The 23,871-nt window shown below is 42.1% G+C and overlaps 3 protein-coding genes across 3 annotated transcripts in view; 2 read left to right on the forward strand and 1 right to left on the reverse strand.

The window, feature by feature from the left end:
* The window catches only part of LOC148362089 (G protein-coupled receptor 22-like), a 210,877-nt gene that overhangs the window by 12,709 nt on the left and 174,297 nt on the right, over positions 1-23,871 (forward strand). The window lies entirely within an intron of this gene.
* irf7 (interferon regulatory factor 7) lies at positions 5,552-19,234 on the forward strand. The gene is made up of 8 exons (XM_088339533.1): positions 5,552-5,682; positions 7,849-7,999; positions 10,344-10,512; positions 12,307-12,366; positions 12,478-12,665; positions 16,532-16,733; positions 16,804-16,919; positions 16,994-19,234. The coding sequence occupies exons 1-8, from the start codon at positions 5,675-5,677 to the stop codon at positions 17,150-17,152; spliced, it is 1,053 nt and encodes a 350-aa protein (XP_088195659.1). The 5' UTR covers positions 5,552-5,674; the 3' UTR covers positions 17,153-19,234.
* Positions 19,235-23,871, reverse strand: part of phrf1 (PHD and ring finger domains 1) — a 29,004-nt gene continuing 24,367 nt past the window's right edge. Inside the window, exons 18-19 of the mRNA XM_088339528.1 lie at positions 20,557-20,757; positions 19,235-19,351 (exon numbers count right to left, since the gene is read on the reverse strand). Of these exons, the coding sequence (XP_088195654.1) occupies positions 19,235-19,351; positions 20,557-20,757 (318 nt within the window). The remainder of the gene's footprint in view (positions 19,352-20,556; positions 20,758-23,871) is intronic.

The following is a 23,871-nucleotide window of genomic DNA, read 5'->3' on the forward strand; positions in this document are numbered from 1 at the left end:
ATGACTTGATTGATTTGCCGTTTGGTGATCGTCGGTGTATACCGGATGGTACCCATCATTGACAAATTTGCGTTTTTCCGTACGGATTTTCTTGTACGTCGTACACGTCTTCAAATGCATAATACAGTGAGACCTCGCTACTTCGCGGTTCGACGTTCGCTTCAGAGCTTCGCGGTCTGTAATGGTTAAAAGAGTATGGCTCCGGCCGATGGCTCCCGGGTGGGAGATGCCGGGCGCCGGCCTCCGCGCCCGACCCGCTCGGCTTGTCGCGGTGTCGTGCGTATTGCGCCTGAACGTACCCGCGCCGCAGGTTAGGGGCTGGCTCGCGGGAGCGACCGAACGGCACCCGCGGTGCGGCATAAGTAGAAACCCTGTCGTGAATTTGTCTCCGATCGTCCCGGGAGGACGTAAAATCGCCCAGCTGTACGACTCTTAGCAGAGGATCACTCGGCTCGTGCGTCGATGAAGAACGCAGATAGCTGCAAGAACTAATGTGATTTGCAGCTTGGCAACCAGTTCAGGGTGTCCCTTGCCCACTGCCCGGAGATGGCTGGGATGGGCTCCAGCCCCCCCTCGACCCTAATAAGGATAAGCGGTGCAGATAATGAGATGAGACATATATATATATATATATTTTTTTTTTTTTTTGGAAGGGGCGTCGCTACTTCGCAGATTTTCACTTTTTGCAAGTGGTTTTGCTCCCCATTAACCGGGTCTATAAAATAATAATCAAAAAAAAGATATATATATATATATATATATATTTTTTTTTTTTTTGAAGGTGCGCCGCTACTTCGCGGATTTTCACTTATTGCGGGTGGTTTTGGTCCCCATTAACCGCGATAACCAAGGTCTCACTGTAAACGTACTTTGTACGGCAAAAACGTACAGGTTGACAGGTATGCCTCAAACCACGCACCCTACCTTTGGATAAAAAAATACATTGCAGTTCTTTCAAAATACTAAAGACTCATGACCTTCACTCTGACAATTTTGAGACACTGGAAGGATAGCCCATCCATAAATGTTTGGAAAACACTGATGATGGACACGAAACAGATATAATCTGATCTGGTCTTACAAATCATTTTATCTTGGACGTTTTATGCAAATCTTTGGAATACAAAATGAAACATTCTATTGCCCTCAGACCTCTGAAGGATTTTATACATTTGACTATAAAGGATTTCATACGATTGAATACAAGTCACATTTATTGAGTGCAATGAAGATTTTCACCGAGTAGGCAATAGTTCAATGACAGGTCACGCTGTTCCAAATGCAGAATATTTTGACTAGGGAATTTTGATAACAGGACTCAGGCGATGTTTTGAGAACAAGGCCCTGATGACGTAGAAACGCTCGGTGTTGTTTTGGTTAATGCCAGACATCGCGGCGCTCTTCTCCGAGGTGGTGGAGCCCGGGGGGCTTCATTGGCGCGCCCACGGGAGGAGTCGGCGTGCCCATGGGAGGAGTCGGCGCGCCGTTGTGCAGGGAAAGACGTGGGCCGAGAGGAAAGCTAGATGACTTCAGAAAAGGCTTCCCAGAGACTCTGACTATTTTCGATGGAGTACACTTCGTTAAATTATTTAAGAAATTAAATCTGCCCCCGGGCAGCACGGCGGTGCAGTGGTTAGCGCGTGTGCGGCACAGTTTTAAGGTCTTGGGAACCTCCTGTGTGGGTTCAAATCCAGCTACCGGACTTCCTGTGCGGAGTTTGTATGTTCTCCCCGTGCTTGCGTGGGTTTCCTCCGGGCACTCCGGTTTCCTCCCACATTCCAAAGACATGCATTTCAGGTGAATTGGCCGGTCCAAATTGTCCCTAGGTGTGAATGAGCGAGCGAGCGAGTTGTCTGTCCCTGTGTGCCCTGCGATTGGCTGGCATCCAGTTCAGGGTGTCCCCTGCCCACTGCCCGATGATTGCTGGGATGGGCTCCAGCACCCCCGCGACCCTACTGAGGATAAGCGGTGCAGCTAATGAGATGAGATGAGAAATCTGCCCCCGTGGTCATCTTTTCCATCAAGAAACGAGCGTGCATTGTTGGGTGAACGCAGGTTATGTTTGGTTAATGGAGTCAGATAACTCATTCGAACAATTTGGCAAACGCTACATTTAAATATTAAAAGCTAACACCTCCAACCTCAAAAACAGACACTACAAATACACCACAATGCTGGAATGGGGAACTGTCTGCATTGTATCCGTATCACTTCTGTATTACGGATTAGTTAGAATGTTTCTGAAGAATGGGGTGCAAAACTGAAGCAAATATTGTGGGACAAGTCAGAGAACTAGCAACATCATTTTCCAGTTTTTCAGTCCATTCCAGTATGTATAAACACCATTTGCCGAGTAACCCTAATTAAACTTATCCAATCATGAGTAAATAGATACCTGCAGCGTGGATGAAACCAAAGTCCTTTGGTGTGTATTATGAAATGACTTAATGACGCCTCCACTTACAAAAAAAAAAACAATAGGTGGATGACGTTTTAGTTTTCTCATTTCGTGTTTAGGCATGAATTAGGCAAAACTGGTTTCCAGATGGTGTGAAAATGAAAGTACAATGCAAGTTGTTCCATAAACTCAGATTGAAAAGTAAATTCTGCACATTTTTGTTTTGCTCATTTTATTTAAAAAAAAATGTTTAAAAAATATGACAGAAATTGAATTAAAAAGACCATGTCTATTTTTTAGCGCTTCCTAGTCGTAAAGAAATATTGATTTGAATGAATAATAAAGCATATAAACATACATTTTTTAAATACACTTAGGTCAAGAAATCCACCATCTTGCTGCTATGAGAAGAAAAATGTGCATTTTGGTCACTCTGAGTCCCTGTAGTATGTATTTTTCCTTTTAGCACTCGTTTTTGGTTGTACTACACACCGCTGCAACACTTAGTGGTCGAAATAATGACTTTAAAAAACATTTTGAAAAAAAAACAAATCCCCAAATTGTTTCCCAAAAAAAAAAGTCGTTACACTTCAAATATGACCTGTCATCCAACAAGTTATTTTCCTAATATTATGCATTTTTTTATTATATTCTGAAAAGACAATTACATCGTAGAATCTCTATGACCATCCATGAGCAAAATAATCTTCGAGTTGAATCATTTATTGTTGTAGTGAATTGCAAATATTGAGGAAAAAATAGTAAAATATATCAAATGGAAAAAATGATAAACTGAAACTAAATATTATTAAGAAAAAAAACAGAAAGCACAAAAATGAAATCTGAATGCATTGGCAGTAAGTTTTGTTTGTCATACAAATGTTATTTCTTTCTTTCCGAAAAGCGATTTGTTCGAACGCAGAAATCATTTTTCCCATTACAAATAATGTAAATCGTTTTAATCCGTTTCAACATCCTGAATGTTTACCTTTGTTTACCTTTAAGACACGAATAACATAAATGGAACCCAGGCTAAGATGACGCTAACATGAACGTGTAAAAATAAAAAAATAAAAGGATAAAGAAAAGAATTATGAATGAATAGGATTTTTTACCTTTGTGGTGGTCAGCAGAAGGCACAGATGGACGGTGGGAGGGATGGAGGAGGAAGGAAAATGATTGTTTGGAAGGAGAGTCCCCTTCCATAAAAACTTCGGGGAGCTCTTCTGTCTGAGGGGTGCTCGCACCTTCGAATCTCTTTGCTACGGATGACTGCCTACAGGATGTTCTTTTCTCTTAAAATATCCATCCAATGACACTTGCTTCTGGCTTCTTTTTAGCACTTTTCGGAAGTGCTTCATGACAGTGTCATAAAGTCGTGATGACTGGTGGCTGCAGCTTCATCGGCGTGGTGAAATTCTGTAACTCGGCCCATTTGCTACACATTTGTTTCATCTCGGACGCCCCCTAGTGTATTGGAGGTGCAATTGCACCTGAGAAAATTAAGAGGAGTATAAAAATGTGATGTGAAACATCCACCCCGGCGTTCGAACTCCGATTTTTGTTCGAACAACGAAGCAAGAATTTCTCGAAATTTTTGTTCAGACTCCGATTTGTTCGAACCGAGAGTCGTTCGAAAACCGAGGTTCCACTGTATTCTATCTTTCTATCCATCTATCTAGACATCTATCTACCTAGACATCTGTCTGCCCGCCCGCCACTTTTACGGTTGGCTGTCAGAGATCGACATTATTAAGACTATTTGGTGGCTATATTTGCACATATAAAATACACGTATATAGTTTAATTCTACATGATGTCAGAAAGAACTTACGTCCGTCCTGGATGAAGTCCAAACAGAGAGAGGGAGTGGTTTATTTTGCGTCAGAGAAATCAGTAGACACAAGAACATGACTTCAAAATAAAAGAATACAAGATTAATAAACGTACAACAGATATAATTACACTCATTGTTGAAACGTTACTTTATGTGTGTGTGTGTGTATGAGAAACATTGTTTTTATATTTAGTACCGTATTTTCCGCACTATATGGCGCACCGGGTTATAGGGCGCACCCCCAAAAAGTAGTTTTTGGTCCTATATCTTTCATAGATAAGGCGCACCGGATTATAAGGCGCTACAATGGGAACGTCGACAAAACAGTCAGATGATTCAGTCCAACTGATTACCCCTTTAACATTCCCAAAGCTTGCAAAGAAGCAAATACGTGTCTCAGACACGTGCGGATGCGGTGTCCATACGATGTCACTCAAATGCGACATTTCAAATATCATTCAGAAGGTTAAAGTCTTGGAATTCAAGAAATGCCAACCATTCCTTAGTTTCTGTTTTCTTTTTCGCTCGCAACTTTACTGTGCATATAACACTTGGAATTGAATTTAATTCACTCAACTCATCACAGCAACATCAAGATCGTTCTAAAACAAGATACCGGGAAAATATAAAGCCGCATAGCTCACCTAAGTTCTCACGTTCAATAACGATACGCAATCATGGTCTTCTTACAACCGTGAGTGAAGTAAATCCAGGAGAGTCAAATATTTACAAATACAGACTAATGAAACATGTTTCTTTATGGCATAGTTTAGCAAGCTTGCTATTCAGTCATCTTTTTCGGCCAATTGCAGGGTTTGTTTTGGCCCTCTAACCAATCCGAGGCTCCGAATAACTTTAGCCAATAGCGATCGATTCAAATAATGATTGACACATTGGTTAGCCAATGAAACGCCGGTCTATAAATCCCAGCATACACCGCCGACTACTCCACGTTCGGGGGAAAATTCGAGTCGGCGGCTGTTGCGTAAGTTGCGAGACCTTGCGATATTGATCCATATATAAGGCGCACTGTATTATAAGGCGCATGGTCAGCTTTTGAAAAAAATGAAGACTTTTAGGTGCGCCTTATAGTGCGGAAAATACGGTAATATAAAAACAAGCTAATTACCTTGAGACAGAAATTCATTTACATTGAAAAACCTGACATGGCTGAAACTGCTGATGAAATACAAACCCAAGTATGATGCAAGACAAGATGATGTCATCAATTGCTTGACAACATTGAGTTTCAGGAAATGAAAAATGCACACGTGTATTTAAGACGAAAAAAAAACTCCCTCACCTTCTCCAACAGAGAACACTCCAATAAGAGGTGGCCTCCATTCATCATGTGATGCAGCGTGGGAGTAAGAGTATAAAATCTCACTCCGTGCCAGAAAGAACCAATTCCTTCTGAAGGAAGCAGCGGCTGCCAAGAAATGCAACGGTAAGATTTTTTTTGTGTCAATAGATCATACCTGTCGCGGTCCAGGGCTCCGTGCCCTTACAAACTGTCGGATTTTCCCTTACAAAATAATCTTACATTTTTTTTTTTTTTTCATTTTCTCCTTTTATGCTTCCTTTTTTTTCTGAACATCTTTATACAAGATCATAATTCGTAATATAATGCATCAAAGCAAGTGAGCCGAATAAGAGCCGGCTCTCTTTCATGAGTTAAGCCGAAAAAGCCGGTTCTCTAAAAAGAGACGGACTTCCTTTCACTACATCAGGGGTGTCAAACTCATTTTAACTGGGGGGGCACACGATAGAACAAACATTGTGTCGGGGGCCGGACTTGTCAAGGAAACGGGCCAGGAAGCAGGAAGTGTGAACTCAAAAGCGTAGACAATCTGTCACTTGAATTGGAAAAGTTGTCCAACACGCAGGGACCAAAGACAAAACAAAACAGGCTTAAAGGCAATCAAAATTACAAACAAGGCATTTACTCTGAACAAACAGGCATGAACAGGTTTTCCTCATAGTGAAGCAAAACAATGGTATGGCAACGGGCAGTCCCAAAACGAGCCCTTAAGAATCCCACACGCAATTAAGTCAATCTGTGTCAGCCGGTGTCGAGGGGCGGGACCAGCTGGGTGTCATGGCGACCATGCAGGACTTGACAGGAATAGTAGATTAAAGAGAAAGAAAATGAGATAAAGAAAAGGGGAGAAGGAAAAGGAGAGAGGGCGGGACAAAGAAAGAAAATAAGTGAGAGGGAGAGAGCGTGAGAAACAAACAATAAAAAGTCGTGAGAGAGGGGGAAAAGAAAGGGAGAGGAAGAAAGAAATTCAAAGAGAAATAGAAAGACAGAAGGAGAGAAAAGAGAAAAGAAAGCGCGAAGGGTATGAAGAGAAAGAGAAAAGGAAAAAAGGAAGTTAGAGCAAAAGAGGTTAAAAGACACAGAGAGAGGAAGAGACAAAGAGCAACAAAGGAAGAGAAAAAGAGAGACACAGAGAGTGAAAGAGACAGAGACAAAGTGGGAGAAAAGGGTCAGAAGAGAGAGAGAGTAATAAACACAAGTACAGTGTCTTTGTTCGAGGCACCTGGCTTTGGCAACATCAAGTTGACATATTTCAACCTGCAGCTTGTTTTTCTCTTGCGCTTCACTGAGTGTTGTCTCGCGGACCGGATTCAATCCCTTAGCGGGCCTGATCTGGCCCGCGGGCCGCCTGTTTGACACCCATGCACTACATCAAACCGCTTGTTTCGTTTGCAATGAAAAAAAACCATACCGAGATAGAGGCTACCGCGGCGAACTGGTTTGACATGATTGATTTGCTGTTTCGTGATCGTCGGTGTATACCGGATGGTAGCCATCATTGACAAATTTGCGTTTTTCCGTACAGATTTTCTCTGCCTGATTGAGTCATCCAACCAATTGTTTTTGAGTTTTTTCTTGCCCTCGTGTAAGTTTCAGATCAGGGGATCACGTACTGTTGGTCTGGTCAGCCCTTTGAGACTTTTTGTGATTGAAGGGACAGTGTGTAATATTCAAAAAACGTTCTCATCTCATCTCATTAGCTGCACCGCTTCTCTGCAGTAGGGTCGCGGGGGTGCTGGAGCCCATCCCAGCAATCATCGGGCAGTGGGCAGGGGACACCCTGAACTGGTTTCCAGCCAATCACAGGACACATAGGGACAGACAACTCCCTCCCTCATTCACACCTAGGGACAATTTGGACCGGCCAATCCACCTGAAATGCATGTCTTTGGAATGTGGGAGGAAACCGGAGTGCCCGGAGGAAACCCACGCAAGCACAGGGAGAACATACAAACTCCGCACAGGAAGTCCGGTAGCTGGATTTGAACCCACACAGGAGGTTCCCAAGACCTTAGAACTGTGCCGCACACGCGCTAACCACTGCGCCGCCGTGCTGCCCCTCAAAAAACTTTCATTTAGTAAAAAAAAACATTGAATTGAATACTAGTCAAAAAAAAAAGTATTTATTTTACACAGTGGAATCTCGACCATGTTTATCTGTCGCATCGTTTCTTGGTGTGGCGCTGGTTTTCGTTTGCATTTGACAACAGTCCCATCTAGTGGTCAAATATGACACACCGAGGCTTTAAGGGCTTTTTACAAATAAACATGACGAGACTTTTTGCTTTTCAGCCCTCAAAAGCCAGCGTTTGCCAGCTGGCTCCTTGAGCAAGTGGAGGGGGGGCAGTACCGAGGACTGCACTTTGTGGCTCCAAACAAGATCCGAATTCCCTGGCAGCACAACTCGAAAAAGGACGGCGGCGGTGACTTCAACATTTTTCATGTGAGTTCCATTGTGTCCATTGAGTTTGTAGATAGATAGATAGAGATAGATAGATACTTTATTCATCCCCGTAAGGAAATTCACACTTCCAGCAGTCTACCCTGTTGTTTATTAACAGATTAACATGATGCCCTAGAGGGGCTTGTTGCGGAGTGGATGACGTCACACGCTAGTCCAAAAGTTCGACATCCCTGCGGCAGATGGAAATCTTTTCTCTGTGAAAATCCAGGGATACACCACCTTGTGTTAGCGAGCCCGCCTCCTCTCCGATTCCCCCCGGCTTTCGTATCTCTGTATAGCGGCGCTGAAGCCGGATAGCCAAAATAGCTCCGGGTGGCTTCACGTTAGCGTCCGGGGTGCTAAACGTGAGCCACGTTTCCGCAAAACACAGCAACTACGCTTCGATGTTTTCCACCAGCACTCGATGATCTTATTTGGTCGTGAGTTCGCATTTACCATGATTACGGATGGTACCGAAGACTTATAACGCCGCTTAGCTAGCTCCGGCTCTTCTTCCACGATAGGCCCCTTCATCACGCCGGCACGAGAATTCTTCGGGGCAAGGAGTTGATTCCTTGAATAAACGCATTTTCGTGCGCTAAAACCCATGTCCATAGGATAGAAGTAATCCATAGTGTAGTTGTCAAAACGGGAAGAAAAAACACAGAAGATAGGAGCAGACAATAAAACAATAGGGCAGCTGCTGGAAAAGGCAGCCGCTCGTGGCAGCGCCGCTTTGATCTTAGTATTACATTATTACATTCTTGTCAAGATGACTTCTTCAATATTAAATGAGGATCTTATTTTTCGCACTATGAGGTACATTGGATTAAAAGCATTTGTGATATATTGTTCATATATAAGCCTCATGGAATTAAAACTACAGTTTTTGAAGAAACTATATCATTTTTTTTATCCAAATAGTAATTTATCCATTTAAATAAATCATTTGATCATAAGTCCCAAAATATATGAAATGCAAAGTCTCATGATCTCATTAGCTGCACCGCTTATCCTCAGTAGGGTCGCGTCCTGTCGGATATCCTGCTCGTTCTGCCCTTGGCTTCCCGTTTTCCTGACTTTTGTGCCCTGCTTCGTCTCTCCAGCGATCACCGAATCGTTGGCGTTTGTGTTCCCGTGCAGTCCCGCTTCTCTGCCCAGCGATCTCTGAATCGCTAGCGTTTGTGTTCCTGATCTCCCGCTTTGGCTACTTGACCCGTTTTTGCACATCGACCACGCTCCGATCCCAAGAGCTCCTTGCTCTTCCTGCCCAGCGAGCATCGGATTGCTGTTGTGGCTCCCCGCACGGGACTTCCTCGTTTCCCAAAGCTTGGTGTGAAAACGTTACGCGTTTGGGTCTACCGTCTGTTCTTGTTGTGACAATTACGTCATTGCCACATCGTTTGTTTTTCAAGAAAAATATGCAAATCACAAGTGCAGATTTATATCAATTGTCTTTAATACACCGTATTTTCTGCACTATAAGGCGCACCGGGTTATAGGGCGCACCCCGAAAAAATAGTTTTTTGTCCTATTTTGGACATACATAAGACGCACCGGATTATAAGGCGCTACAATGGGAACGTGGACAAAACAGTCAGATGGTTCAGTCCAACTGATTACCCCCTTAACATTCCCAAAGCTTGCAAAGAAGCAAATACGTGTCGAGAACACGTGCGGATGCGGTGTCCGTACGATGTCACTCAAATGCATCGTTCCATCATTCATTAGTTTTACCTACATTCAATAACAGATTACTCTCATGACACCAGGTGGAAAGTGAATCAATTTCTGCTCGGTATTCAGTTTCGACTCCTTTTAAAATAAAGCCAGAAACAGTGATGTCGTCTGCATATTTAGCGAATAGTCAATGGTCAGAATTGGGTTGACAGTCATGAGTGAATAGGGAATACAAAGTTGGAGACAATGGACAGCCCTGAGGCGTACCAGTGTTGAGGACGATAGAACATGAATATTTCTCACCAATGCGAACGAACTGTTCTCTATTGAGAAGGAAATCTAAAATCCAATTTGATAATAAAACGGAAAAATTGAGGTCATGAAGAAGTTTAAAAAAAATTACATTTTAACATGGCACCAAAGAGCAGTGGCGTGCACAGCTAGACACTAGGTTGTGCTAGAGCTCTTGCCCTGAGCCTAAATAGAAATGACCTTTTTGGAATCAATTTCACACATGGTCTTATAAGAGAGGTTTCACCAAAATGTGGATAGATAAATTATTTATTAATTTACACTTATCAGGAAATTAGCAGATCTGGGAACTTTTAAACTGACTAACAGGGAAAGTCGTATTGCGCCTAACAAGATGCGATTTGCTTCACAGGCATGGGCAGTTGTGAGTGGCAATATCCATTCGTATCCAAATGATAAAGCAAGATGGAAAACCAACTTTCGCTGCAACCTCAACAACCCGCCACTGCGCTTCAAACTGATTGAAGATAACTCCAAAACTCCAGACCCTCATAAAATCTACGAGGTCCTTCAAACCAATAGTAAGTACGGCTTTGACTTCATCGAGATTGCGAGTTTTCAAAGCTACTGTTGGGCATGTAAATCCGTGCTTCTCAAGTCGCGCCTCCACCCTTGGAAGAAGAAATCCCCACAGTAACTGTATTCACTTGTATTTTGGAGGTAGATATATACCGTAGATCCCAGCTGAGTTTTCCACACTATAGAGAATTTCTGGCGGGACGCCAGGGTTTTATCGGTCCATCAACTTCTATTATTAACCCCTTGGATGCATAAGTGGGTGTCACGGAGCGGAGCGGGAAACAGGAAATAAGGACCCATTCGCGTAGACGTACTCACAATTTATTGAGGGAGGATGAGGAGGGCGCGCACACTCGATCCGGGAATCGATGGTCGCGGAGTGGATTAGAAATCCAAACAAAAGAAAAGTTGTCAAAAACAAACGGATCAGACCAAAAACAAAACAGGATCAAACGCAGGCAAAGTTTCTAGGCATTTCTCAGAGCCAAATAGAACTTGCAGAAATCTCACAGAAGGTTCACAAAAATCTCACAGGTTTAACAAAGTTGAACAAACGCTCAGGCAAAGCACAGCTCAAAGGAACGCGTTTAAGTACTTCAAGAAGCAATCAGTCAATGCTCCTCAGCCGGTGTCCATGGGCGGGGCCAATTGGGCGCCGTGGCAACTGTGCCAGAATCCAGCGCCACCCGGCTGGGACCGACTGGGCGTCATGGCAACCGCGCCCGCCGTGACAGTGGGGCCCAAAATGAATCTTTACAGATAAAAAAGTTGTTATATTGTCAAAGTACTAATTAACATGTTTATGACGTTTTCATTTTTTTTCTCTTCATTTTTTCAATCCCACTCATGGAAGAGTGAATGTACTGGTAGGTCATGCATCTATGCCAACTACTACGGTTTTGCCGTAATGAGTACAGTTTTCTTGAACCCACTACGGCAGGGTCTGGAACCTTTATGACTCAAAGAGCCATAAAATCAAAATATATTCATTTTATTTTGGGAAAGAGCCACAACATATATTATGAGACAAATTGACTAAATTGCAAAACCCGCGCCCCAGACAAAAGCTTAGTCTTCAGCACATTTATTTTTGATGATTTGATCAAAATTATGAGAATAATGCCGGAGCCCTTGTCCCAAAAATAAACATACATACCACTTTTAACTTGTCTCTTTCTTGCAATGACTCAAGATCGGTTAAACTCATTTTGACCCTTTTTTTTCATACATATTGGTTTCAAAACCAGATGCAAGCAGTCATTGTGAAAAAACGTCACAACATTCTGCAAACAGGGAGCCTGATGCGCTTACCTTTGGCGCAGACGGTGTAGGGCACTTTTTGCATAGCTCCACCCATCGCTCCCAATCACCCAATCAAATAACTTTAAATTCTCTTCCGGTGTTTTGGCGTATTTACAGTTTGTTCTGTGGATTTCATCATAAGGTATCTGAACACTGAACACAGATTATATAGTGAGCTTTTATATAAAGGATTCTTTAGCGTAGTACAGCCAAAACGAGGTTTTTTTTGGTGTGACACCTCGACTGTAAATTGTAGTGAAAACGTGCCCTATATATTCTGCAAAGTACTGCTTTGCAACTCAGCTTTGGTTTGGCTGTGTATCTGAACAGGATTAATGGCTCAAGTTTTAAACGAGATGGAGAAAATTTGCATGCAATCCCATTTGTCTCTGAGCCACTGGTACTCATAGAAAGAGCCATATATGGCTCGCGAGCCGTAGGTTCCCGACCCCTGTACTAAAATGTGATTTCCTCCACTGGTGGCTGCGTAACAGAATATTTTCAACACTCGACCCTCCAAGGAAACTATGGGAACTCTGCTCATCTTTTACAAGGTGAGCTATTTCATGTCACCCTCCTCCAGCCAAAAAGTTGACCTAGCTACCTTAATCCAACCAGATGTTTGTGAGACCTCATCCCGACGTTGTCTACTTTTCTTTCTCCAGTCAATCCATATCTGCCTCAGTATTGCAGTACCGATTTAGAAATCTCCATCAGCTACAGAAACAAACTCGTGCTAAAGACGACAGTGAACACCGCCCGTCTCCAACTTCATTATCTCCAAGAGGGCGCTGAGGAAAACTCCTTCCCTCTCCGCTTCCCCACCACTGAAGGCTTGCTGGACCACAAACAGGTGCTTACACGTTCTTCGTGGTCCGATTCAAGCACCTTTCAAAGACAATTTTTTCAATTTCTCCAGGACCATTCACAGGAAAAAACACAAATACAGTCGCTTGCAAAACGATTTGGCCACCTCGAACTTTGGGACCTGATAAAGTTAAAACTTATATAAACTCTATGTTGGCAAAATTACTCAAATAAAAACAAGCATTAAGGTAAATAAATTAAATAGCACTGTCCGGTGGCCCATCGGGGCCACCACCTCGGCCGAGTGCCCCGGCAGCCCTGCCCGCCCCCGTGTGTCTAGTTAACTTCTTTCACACAGGAAACAGAAAAATACACCGGAAATGCGACTTCAAAATAAAAGAGTACAAGACTGATAAACGTACAAAAGATGCAATTAGACTGATTATTGAAACGTTACTTCGTGTGTGTGTGTGTGTGTGTGTGAAAGGTTCTTTTTATATTTAGGAATATAAAAACAAGTTTTATTCACACAGTGAATTCTGAGAAATGTTACAACCAAAACGACCAACCTATCAGACCTTTTGCCACATTTCAGACTTCCTCGTTCTTGAATGAATGAATGAAAACTTTTTGAACATCAAAAAAAACCAGAACAAAAACAATAACTCAACAACAAAATAACATTACATGATATGTTCAAACAGGGGTAGTAAGAAGCAAATGCTTATATGAAATACCCCTTCATCTTCCCCACCAAATATAACAATGCTATAACCAATGTTCCCTCTAAGCTGCGCGCGTGTGCGATTGCGCACTACCCAGAGCTTTTCCGCACACAAGAAAATCTAGCCAGCTCACAAAAATCAGGGCTTGAAATTGCTAATTAAAAATCGAATTAGATAGATAGATAGATAGATACTTTATTCATCCCCTAAGGGAAATTAATATTTCCAGCAGCATCCCTGAGCTGAGAACAGTACAATAATAAAGCCAAAAGAATACAATATACAAATACCCAGTGTGACGTGCAAATGCCCACTGCAGCGTGTTATATAGAGTAACTAAATAGTGCTACACAGAATCCATATTGCAGTAAGATTCGGTAATATCCAATGTAGGTGGTGTGGTTTAATGTGGGCCTTTACTCCGCCGGGTGGAGTTAAAGAGCCTCATGGCATGAGGAAGAAAAGATCTTTTCAGTCTGTCCGTAGTACAAGACAGTGACAGCAGTCTGTCGCTGAAACTGCTCTTCTGTCTGGAGATAATGCTATGTAGTGGATGCGATGGATTGTCCACGATTGACCGCAGCTTTTCCAGTGCCCGTCTCTCAGCTACTGTTGTCAGGCTGTCCGGCTCTTTGCCCACAACAGAGCTCGCTTTCCTAGCCAGTTTATTGAGACGAGAGGCATCCTTCTTCTTGACGCTGCCTCCCCAACACGCTGCCGCATAGAAGAGGGCGCTTGCCACTACTGTCTCATAGAATATTTTCAGGAGCTTTTGGCAGATGTTGAAGGCGGCCAGCCTTCTGAGGAAGTAAAGTCGGCTTTGCCCTTTCCTACATTGAGCTTCTGTGTTGGCAGTCCAGTCCAGTTTGTTGTCCAGCTGCACACCCAGGTATTTGTAAGTCTGGACAAATTCTACACATTCTCCCTTGATGGTTACAGGAACCGGGTGAGTTCTGGTTCTCCTGAAGTCCACCACCATCTCTCTGGTCTTGGTGGTGTTTAGGTGCAGGTGGTTTGCGTCGCTCCATCGGACAAAGTCCTGAATCAATTTCCTGTACTCCTCCTCCTGCCCGTTTCTGATACATCCCACGATCACAGTGTCGTCGGCAAACTTTTGCACGTGGCAGGACTCAGAGTTGTACTTAAAGTCCGATGTATATAGAGTGAATAGGAACGGAGAGAGCACGGTCCCCTGCGGAGATCCTGTGCTGCTAACCACAGTGTCCGATGTACAGCCCCCCTGTTTCACATACTGGGGTCTGCCTGTCAGGTAGTCAGTAATCCATTCTACAAGGTGTGAGCTAACTCCCATCTCTGTCAGTTTCCTACTCAGTAGCAGAGGCTGTATGGTATTGAAGGCATTGGAGAAGTCCAAAAATGTAATCCTCACAGTCAAGTCAAAATTAAAGTGCATGAAGGTCAAAATACAAGGGTTTGTTCTAAATGCGGTATTTTGAAGTCAATGTCGAAGTAGAACAAAGTTGAGTCAAGTCAGTAGTGTTTTTCGAGAACCGGCTTCTTCAGCTCGGCTCAGTAAAAGGAACCGGCTCTTTCGGGTCCTGAACGGCTCTTTGGATTGTTTTTGGTTCTTTCATCCCTACTCGACCAAATATGATGTAAAATGGTGCATAAAATGAAATGGAAATGGGACAAAAAAATACCAAAATGAAAAAGTAGTAAAAAGCTGAGAAAAAAAAATGAAACAAAGGAGAGGAAAAAAGAGAAAAAAAAAGAGCAGGAAAAATTCAGAAAAAAAGCCAAGAGAAAAGAAAGGAGCAAAAGAAGGGAAAAGGTAATAGAGAACACAAAAAAGTAACAACTAGGAAAAAATAAACATAATGAGATTTTTTTTAAAGGAAAACTTGTTAAAATTATGTTTATTATAAATTTACTTATAAGAGTCATGTATGTCTTCATTCATGCAATGTTTGCGTTGCGTCATCTGCTACAAGCCAGGTGAACTCCCCTTTCCACGATGCTTTTAATGTACGTTTACGTTTTGTAGCGTCATACATTTTGTTAGCTTCTTTTGAATATTTATTCTTGGGCTGCGGTTTTGGCTTGATTCCTAACCACTTTTCCATTTTACTTGTGTTCTCTCTGCGTCTACTTTGGAAAATGAGATGCAAATGCACCGCCTTATAACTCTCGGGAAAGTCCGGATGCACAAAGTTATTCGATGCAGGCCTCCGATTGGCTGCTGAGTATGCAAATTGCAAAACGAACCGAAATTCTCAAACCGAACGAATGTTTCAAAATCGGAACAAGCAAACGTTTGATTTGATTTGAAAAGAAACATTTTTTCTTCAAAAAGTTGTCGGCCACCTGGGCGGAGACGTTTTGTAAGTTGTACGCCTGACGTCTAAGATGCACGACCCGGGCGTCCGGGCTGATGTTATTTCAGACACTGGATTAAAATATTATGATTAGTGGGGGCCCATATGACCCACAAAACAGCAGGAACTGGGACAAAGGCTGACGCAAGAGGAGCCTCTGACGTAGGAAGGCAGGCATTGTTTGGAGAAGTTGTTCTGATAAGCTCCGCTGATATGAGTTTTTTAGACATCGCGACGCCCTTCGGCGAGGAGGTGGTGAAGCTGGCACCTGGCGCTCATGGGAGGAGTCGGCACGCCCATGGGAGGAGCCGGCACGCCAGATTGCGAAAAGACGTGGGAAGATCGGGAGACGATAGAACGAGAGGGACAATTGAGGGGGGGGGGGGGGGGGGGGGGAGGAGGGTGAGGGACAAACAGAGTTGGTGGATACAACCGGAATGTTTGATGATTAATTTGGTTAATGGAGTCAGATAACTCATTCTAACAATTTGGTAAACGGATAAATATCTTAAAATGTAATTCCTAACAGAGAGTAGACATATATTTTGAACTTGCGAGGAGAACAGAGAGAAGTCTTCAGATGAGGAAAAAAAGCAAACTTGTCCTATAGGCCCTCCTTGAGCTATTCCTTTTTTATGACATATTGGGTTTGAAAAGTAGATTTGCTTTAAGAGGTGTAGCAATCAAAACAGCAACATTTGTCAATAGTGACAATTATGAAATCGTTCAAACAACAATGTCACGAAATAGGGAACTGGCATTCCATGAAATCCCCTTTGCAGGTGTCCAATTAAGAATAATAACCATACTTTCAGGCGATACTCAAAGGCTGCCGTCTGTGTTTTCTCCAGATTGAGTACACCGATCGCATCTTGAAGAGCATTCAGAGAGGTCTCCTTCTCGAGGTTCACCAGTCCGGCATTTACGGCACCAGACGGGACACGTGCCGCGTGTTTGCCAGCACTGCTAAACCTAGCGTGGCTCAAGCGCACCCCACCAAGTTACCAAAAGACACCACCGTGGAGCTCTTTAACGTCAACACCTTTATTCGCGGTGGGTGTCGGGATCAAAAAACAGACTGGAATTCTCGGGAAACGTGACCCTTTGAATAACTTTGTTTCAGAACTGAGAGCTTTTAAAGAGAACCAGGGAGGTTCTCCTAACTATACCATCACGATGTGCTTTGGGGAGATATTCCCTGATGGAAAACCGCCGGAGAAGAAACTGATCGTCGTACAGGTGAGGCTCGAGGACGGAAGATGTCGCGCTATCGGTTCTTTCCGAGCATCGTAAAAGTCCTCGGTGATTCGCAGGTGGTTCCGTTATTCTTCCGAAGCTTTCACGAAAAGGCCGAGAGCGAGGGAGCGTCGTCCCTCCGCAGCGGCGACATCAGCCTCCAGTTTTCACACGACAGCTTCTACGATGACATCGCTTCTCATTTTAGCCCACCCACAACTGAGTTCAGTAGCTAACAGTCTTCTGGATCTCCCAAGCCTCCAAGTAGGGGTCTTGATTAACAAACTTTTTTCAAAAGCTATGTCCCATACTTTTCAACCTTTTTTTTAAAATGAAATGAAAAGGGATGGGTGCCACCAGGCTGTACTTGTACAATGTCAACCAAAATCAAGGCAGCCATCATTGCTGTTGTTATCAATTTTGTTTTCAGAATGGTATTCGGTACATATATATATCGGTACAGGAGGAAGTAGAAAAACACATTTCCTAATACTGAACTACATTAGGAGCTGCTACTCAAAATGTACTTTAAAGAAGACAGCACTAAATCTTATTCCGTTTATTAAATTCTTATGTTTGCCACAGGGAGTTTTTACCCCCCAAAAATTAAGTAACAATAATGAAATAAGAAATACCGTAAATTCCGGACTATAGAGCGCACCTGATTATAAGCCGCACCCACCACATTTAGGGAGGAAAACCGATTTTGTACACACACAAGCCGCACCTGTATATTAGCCGCATGCGCCCACATTGCAAAAATGAAATGATCTGCATTTCTATAGCGCTTTTCAAGTCAATGACAACCCAAAGCGCTTTACAGTGTGCTTCACATTTCCCAATAGCGGCCTTGCAGCCATGTAAGGCGCTAACCTGCTTATTGGGGGTATTAAGGGTTCAGTGTCTTACCCAAGGACACTTCGTCATGTAACACGGACGAGCCGGGATTCGAACTGGGATTCCTTGATCCCAAGACGAGCGCTCTACCTCCTTTGCTACTGCCGCCCAAAATGGAAAACATACACAAAATTGACCCATACCCGACACAGTCCAAATATTACAGCCGGCAAAATGAACGGAAAATGATACCGGCACTTAAAGTTTGATGCAGACCTGCATAGTCTGGGTGCCCGTTGAAAGTAATCCAAGGAAAAAAAAGTGTATATTTCCAAAGGTAAGGGTGGGAAAAATATAGATCCACTATTGTCGGCCGCGTCCACAAACACGTCTCACCTTTACTCCACTTCCCGTCAGCCCGCGTTTGCCCCGCCCCTTCTTTCTCATTTGCTCGTGCAAAACATATCAGAATAAGTTACTAAAATACATTACAAAAATATACAGTTGCAAATACATATTATACATGGTTACACATATTTACAAAGAAAGACGGTACACCGAGAGAATTTTCAAAGCTTTATTAAATAATATAACTTTTATCCCAAACCGTGCCTGTGAAGGGTAGCAAAACGCTACGAGCGACACGCTCGCAACACAGTAAACGGCTGTGTTAAAAAAACATATCGTACTTCTAGTAATCGCGGTAAACTGTCCTCAATCTCCTCCATATTACCGATGTCATCAAAGACACCTACCCCAGTATGGGAAAGGGACTATGTCATATAGACGTCGTCCCACGCTCCCTTAATGAAAAACACCTAGCAACACGCTCGCAAAGTAAAATTTACGTGCATATAATCCACCGGTCTAACTCTTACCTTTTGTACTCGAAAAATGACATAAATTGGCCGCATCACTGAATAAGCCGCAGGGTTGAAAGTTTGGGAAAAAAGTAGCGGCTTATAGTCCGGAATTTACGGTATTTACAAGGTAATAATAATAATACTACTGCCATGAAGTAGCAAAATACATGTCCCAATGCTGAACTGCATTGAGAGCTGCTACTCAAAATGTACTTTAAAGAAGACAGCACCATATCTTATTCCGTTTATTAAATCCTTATGTTTGTCACAGGTAGTTTTTACTCCCCAAAATTAAGTTACAATAATGAAATAAGAAATATTTACAAGGTAATAATAAACCTCCTGATAACACTACTGGCCATGTTGGCCACCCATTTCATAACAGTGATATTGATGTGGGTCAACATTTGAATCAACATGAAAAAACTGTTAGCGAAACAAAAGAACGGCCTCATATTTCCTAGGAACAAAACCTTGCGCTCGTCCAGAGTGGGAGTACTTAGAGAGAGTCTCTTAAAGGTACAACTCAGCCGTGAAAAGGATTTTGATCAAAAATGAAGAGGAAAAAAAAAATCTTAACTCGTCTTCCGGAAAAAATGCCGCTCAAAGGGCAGTCGATCAGGGAGTCTTATTTGCCGATTGGTGTTTCCGTGCGTGTTTGAATTTGATCACGTAAGCGCTTACCAAATTGGCCACTTTCACCGGGTTGATTTCCCCGCTTTTGCTGTGGCACACCTGGTGAAACATACAGTGAGAGAAATGAAAATCCGTCGAAGCGATCGGCGTTTCAGGCAACACTGCACAAAGCCCGGTTAGAAAATTGAGCAAGTCATTCTACACATTTTTCATGGCCAAATTCAAGCACTTTTTTAAGGACTTCCAAAGCCAAAGGTTTCCTTTCTCCACTCATAGAAGAAATCCAGTGTGAAACATTGATTTTGCAGATCCACATACATATATGAGATGTGCGCATTTATCACATTATTTTTAGATCTTGAGTAAATCCCCAATATATTTGTGGATCTGAACAATACGAATGTAAAACAAAAAAAATAAAAATGATCCCAAATAAAACTTTGTTTTCCCGGCAGATCATTTTAGTCCAACTTTTTTATGATCTTTTTTAATTCAACTTTTCCACTTTTTGTAATGTATTTAAGAGCGCCACGCTGAAAAAAAGTCCGGTTAAAATTTGAAAAACAAAATATACTTCAATAACAAATAGGGCAAAAGATAAAATAGAGAAATATGTATAATGAGCAAAAATATGTGCCAATAAAAGGAAGATTTAATTTGGAATTTTTATGACTGATTGCATGGTGGACATAGGTTTGGATTCTACCAGCCGGCCAACTTGTGTGGGGTTTGCATGTTCTTATCATGCCTGTGTGGGTGCATCGGCTTCAACCGGATTTTCAAATACATGCATATCAGTTTGATTGATTCTCCAGAATCAATGTTCCTCAAGTGGGTTGCGGACAGGTTTTTAGTGAGTCGCAGGGGGGGGGCTTCCTTGGCACGCCCATGGGAGGAGCCGGCACGCCATTATGCGGGGAGAAGATGGCCAATAGGAAAAAGCTAAAGGACTTCAGAAGAGGGTTTCCCAGAGACTCCAAAGACACTAATTCGGCAGTTTTCGACGGAGTACACTTAGTTCAATTGTTAATGAAATTAAATCAGATAACTCACTCAAACAAGTTGGTAAACGCTACATTTGGATATTTAATTCCCAACAGTGTGAGTTGCTAGAGTGATTGGTTATCCATCCGTTTGTCCTGTGATTGGTTATCAAGATGTACCGCCTAATGGCCAAAAGACAGCTGGCATGAGGTGAATTAGCCCAGCAATTCTTGTGAGGATAAAGAGTTTTGAAAATGTACAGATACGGATTATTTTTCTTCCAAATGGAATTTTAGCAGTGAACAAAGCTAGAAACCAACCTTCTGCACAGCTTTGCGCAAAATCTCCTTGTATTCCTCCTTGTCGATGTCTCTCTTCTGGTAGAAGGGTTTGATGGCCAGTTTGACTTCTTCGACGGCTCTCTCCTGCATGTGAAGCTTTTTCAAATAAGTCTGAGAGCCGCTGTCGATGGATGAATCACTTAATGGAACGGGTAGACCTGGGTCCGCTAAAGGGATTTCCTAGGAAAATTGCCAAAATAAAGTCAGTTACAAAACAGCAAAAATATTTGAATTTATTTAATTAATTTATTTGCTTGGTGCCAGTTTTCTTTTTTGTTGTTTTTTTTTTGTGTGACAACTTTGCTTGCATCAGAAAGAGGGTACCGTAAAATCCGGACTATAGAGCGCACCTGTTTATAAGCCGCACCCACCACTTTTTAAGTGATTTGCCGCTTTTGTACTTACACAAGCCGCACCTCTGTACAAGCCGCGTGCGCATGCATTAAAGCTTGTGACACAATCACAAGTTTAACCCAGACCATGCTGTAAGTTCCACGATTGAGACTAAATGGATAGTACACAATCTTAGAACCACAATCGGCATCATGAATGGAAAATGATACCCGTAACTAACGTATGATGCAGTCCGGGTCCCGTTGAAAGTAATCCAGGGAAACAAAATGTATATTTCCAAAGTTAAGGGTGGGAAAAATATATATCCACTATTGTCCGCTGCGACAACAGACAGATCTACCGGTAACTCAGCTTTACCCCACTTCCCATCAGCCCGCGTTTGCTCCGCCCCTTCTTTTTGATTCGCTCGTAGAACACATAACAGAATAAATCTCTAAAATACATACATTACAAAAATATACAGTTGCAAATACATATTATACATGGTTACATATATTTACGAAGAAAGACGTTACACCGAGAGAGTTTTCAAAGCTTTAATAATAATAATCTAACTTTCATCCCAAACTGTGCCTTTGAAAGGTACCAATACGCTAGTAGGATCACGCTCGCAATGTATCAAACGTGCCTGTTGAAAAAAAGCATCCCGTAATTGTGAAATTCACGGTAGATCGTCGTCAACTTCCTCCTCATAACTATCGCCATCAAGGGCGTCTTCCTCATTATCGGAACGTACCTTAACTTTACAGACAATGAATGCTTAAACTTAGAGGTTGCAGTCTTTCTTGGCGCACATATTCTACTGGTCTTAATCTTACCTTTTATACTCCAGCGCCGCTGGCGGCCATTAGAAAAATGACATAAATTGGCCGCTTCACTGAATAAGCCACAGGGCTGAACATTTAGGAAAAAAGTAGCGGCTTATAGTCCGGAATTTACGGTAATAAGGGGGAATTGTGTATTGCAATCTGTAAACTAAATGCTTTCCTTTCAGCAAACAGTTTTCTAACACTTTCTGATTAAGGTCATTAAGAGGAGAACGTTGTTCAAGGTATCAATATTGTCATGATTCAAGGAGTAATATCAAATTTTGATTTTCATGACGTGAATATCACTTTCATTTGATGTGAAAAGATTCTACTTCTGGGTTTCACTTTCAATTCCCTGAGCACACGCAATGAATGGCTGCACGAACACTGACACCTACTGGTGGTTTAACTTCCTTAAGCGAATCCAGTATGACGGCAGAAAATACGGTTTCCCCCCCAAAAAATAAACAATTTTTAAAATGGAGATCCCGCTTTTAGATGTATCATATTCTAATCAAAATTGTAACTCATCTACAACATTTAAAACATTTGGACTTTGATAAATAAGTACACCACCACTACTACTACTCTGCATACATGCTAAAATATTGTTCTAGTGGCAGAGAATGTGGCCAATTCATAATATCCTTTTCTTATTTAACTAGAAAAAAAAACATTTTATCTCTATTTTTTTATTTGGGGGAATAATTTTATTATTTATTATATGAAAAATTAAAAGAAAAATAAAACAAACCAAGAAATGGAAAAAATGCAAAAATTTAAATATACTTGTACAGGTGTTTACAACATTTTACTAACTGAAATATAAGAGTTGTAGTTCTAGTAATACTCCTCTCTGAGGTTGGGAAACTAAAATGTTGAAAGAGCCACGTTGGATCAAAAATAAATACCGTATTTTCCGCACTATAAGGCGCACATAAAATCTGATTTTTTTAAAAAAAGCTGACTATGCGCCTTATAATCCGGTGCGCCTTATATATGGATCAATATTGAATTGCAAGGTCTCGCAACTATGAGAAGCAGCCACCGACTCCATTTTTCGCGTAGAAGAAGTGCGCCGTGCATACTGGGAAATATTAAACAACGATTCTCTTTTATTGGTGTGTTTGTATAAAGACCCTGAAATGGCTCCTATTAAGAGACACAGAGAGGCAGAGTTTAAACTCAAGGCGATCAGTCACGCAGTAGAACACAGGAATAGAGCAGCAGCGAGAGAGTTCAACATTAATGAATCGATGGCCAAGTAAGGAAGACTAAACAAAGTTTCCGTGGCAATAAAGCTAGATGTCCACAGTTAGAGGACACACTTGAACAGTGGGTTGTTGAACAAAGAGCAGCAAGTAGAAGTGTCAGTACAATGACTATTCGAATGAAGGCAACGGCGCTGGCACGGGAACTTAACATTAAAGAATTCAGAGGTGGTCCTACTTGGTGTGTGTTTACGTTTTTCATTTTACAGTTATTATGTTATTGCTTCATTGTTATTGTTTTGCACTTGTTGTTTTTGCGATTGCACTAACGTTTAATTTACCATAACAGTTTCAGACGTTTTTTTGCGTGTTGACTAAATGGAGGAAAAGTAAAATGTTATGCCTTGCTGTTGTTCAAAGATGTTCAAGATGTGTCACGAAAATGCTTTACCTCAGAGAAAATAATAAAACGGCTGTTTATTCATTTTGGGAGTGAATGAAGATTGTGGAAAGCTTGTTTGTTATCTATTAATAAAGTTTGACTGACCTATATGACTGTTTTGTTGACATTCCCTTTAGCGCGGCACCATCTAACGGTTGCATAACGCAACTACATCCTCTACTGTAGCCAAGTCAAGTTAAGTCACATTTATTTTATAGCCCTTAATCACAAAAATGTCTCGAAGGACTGCACAGGATTACAATAACAAAATTGCACAATTACCTGATCTTAAACCAGCATGCACTTATAGCGCCTTATAATGCCCTAACCCTATACACACGGAAACTATATAATTATCCGTGATCAAAACATTCTGGAAAAAGCGGCAGAGAGCCACAAGAGACTCAAAAACCTCTACAGTTGCTTGTGGCAGACCCCTGACCCAACTACTACAACTGGAAGCGCTGCAAACATGTAC

The sequence above is a fragment of the Urocampus carinirostris genome, chromosome 7 (genome assembly GCF_059441175.1).
Source record: "Urocampus carinirostris isolate Australia breed hairy pipefish chromosome 7, RoL_Ucar_1.0, whole genome shotgun sequence".
NCBI lineage: Eukaryota > Metazoa > Chordata > Actinopteri > Syngnathiformes > Syngnathidae > Urocampus > Urocampus carinirostris.

What these genes read in the sequence shown, in the direction of transcription:
- irf7 (XM_088339533.1), top strand. An exon ending in CTCTGCTCATCTTTTACAAG is followed by an intron (nt 12,367 to 12,477) that starts GTGAGCTATTTC and finishes TTCTTTCTCCAG; the next exon opens with TCAATCCATATCTGCCTCAG. An exon ending in GCTTGCTGGACCACAAACAG is followed by an intron (nt 12,666 to 16,531) that starts GTGCTTACACGT and finishes TGTTTTCTCCAG; the next exon opens with ATTGAGTACACCGATCGCAT.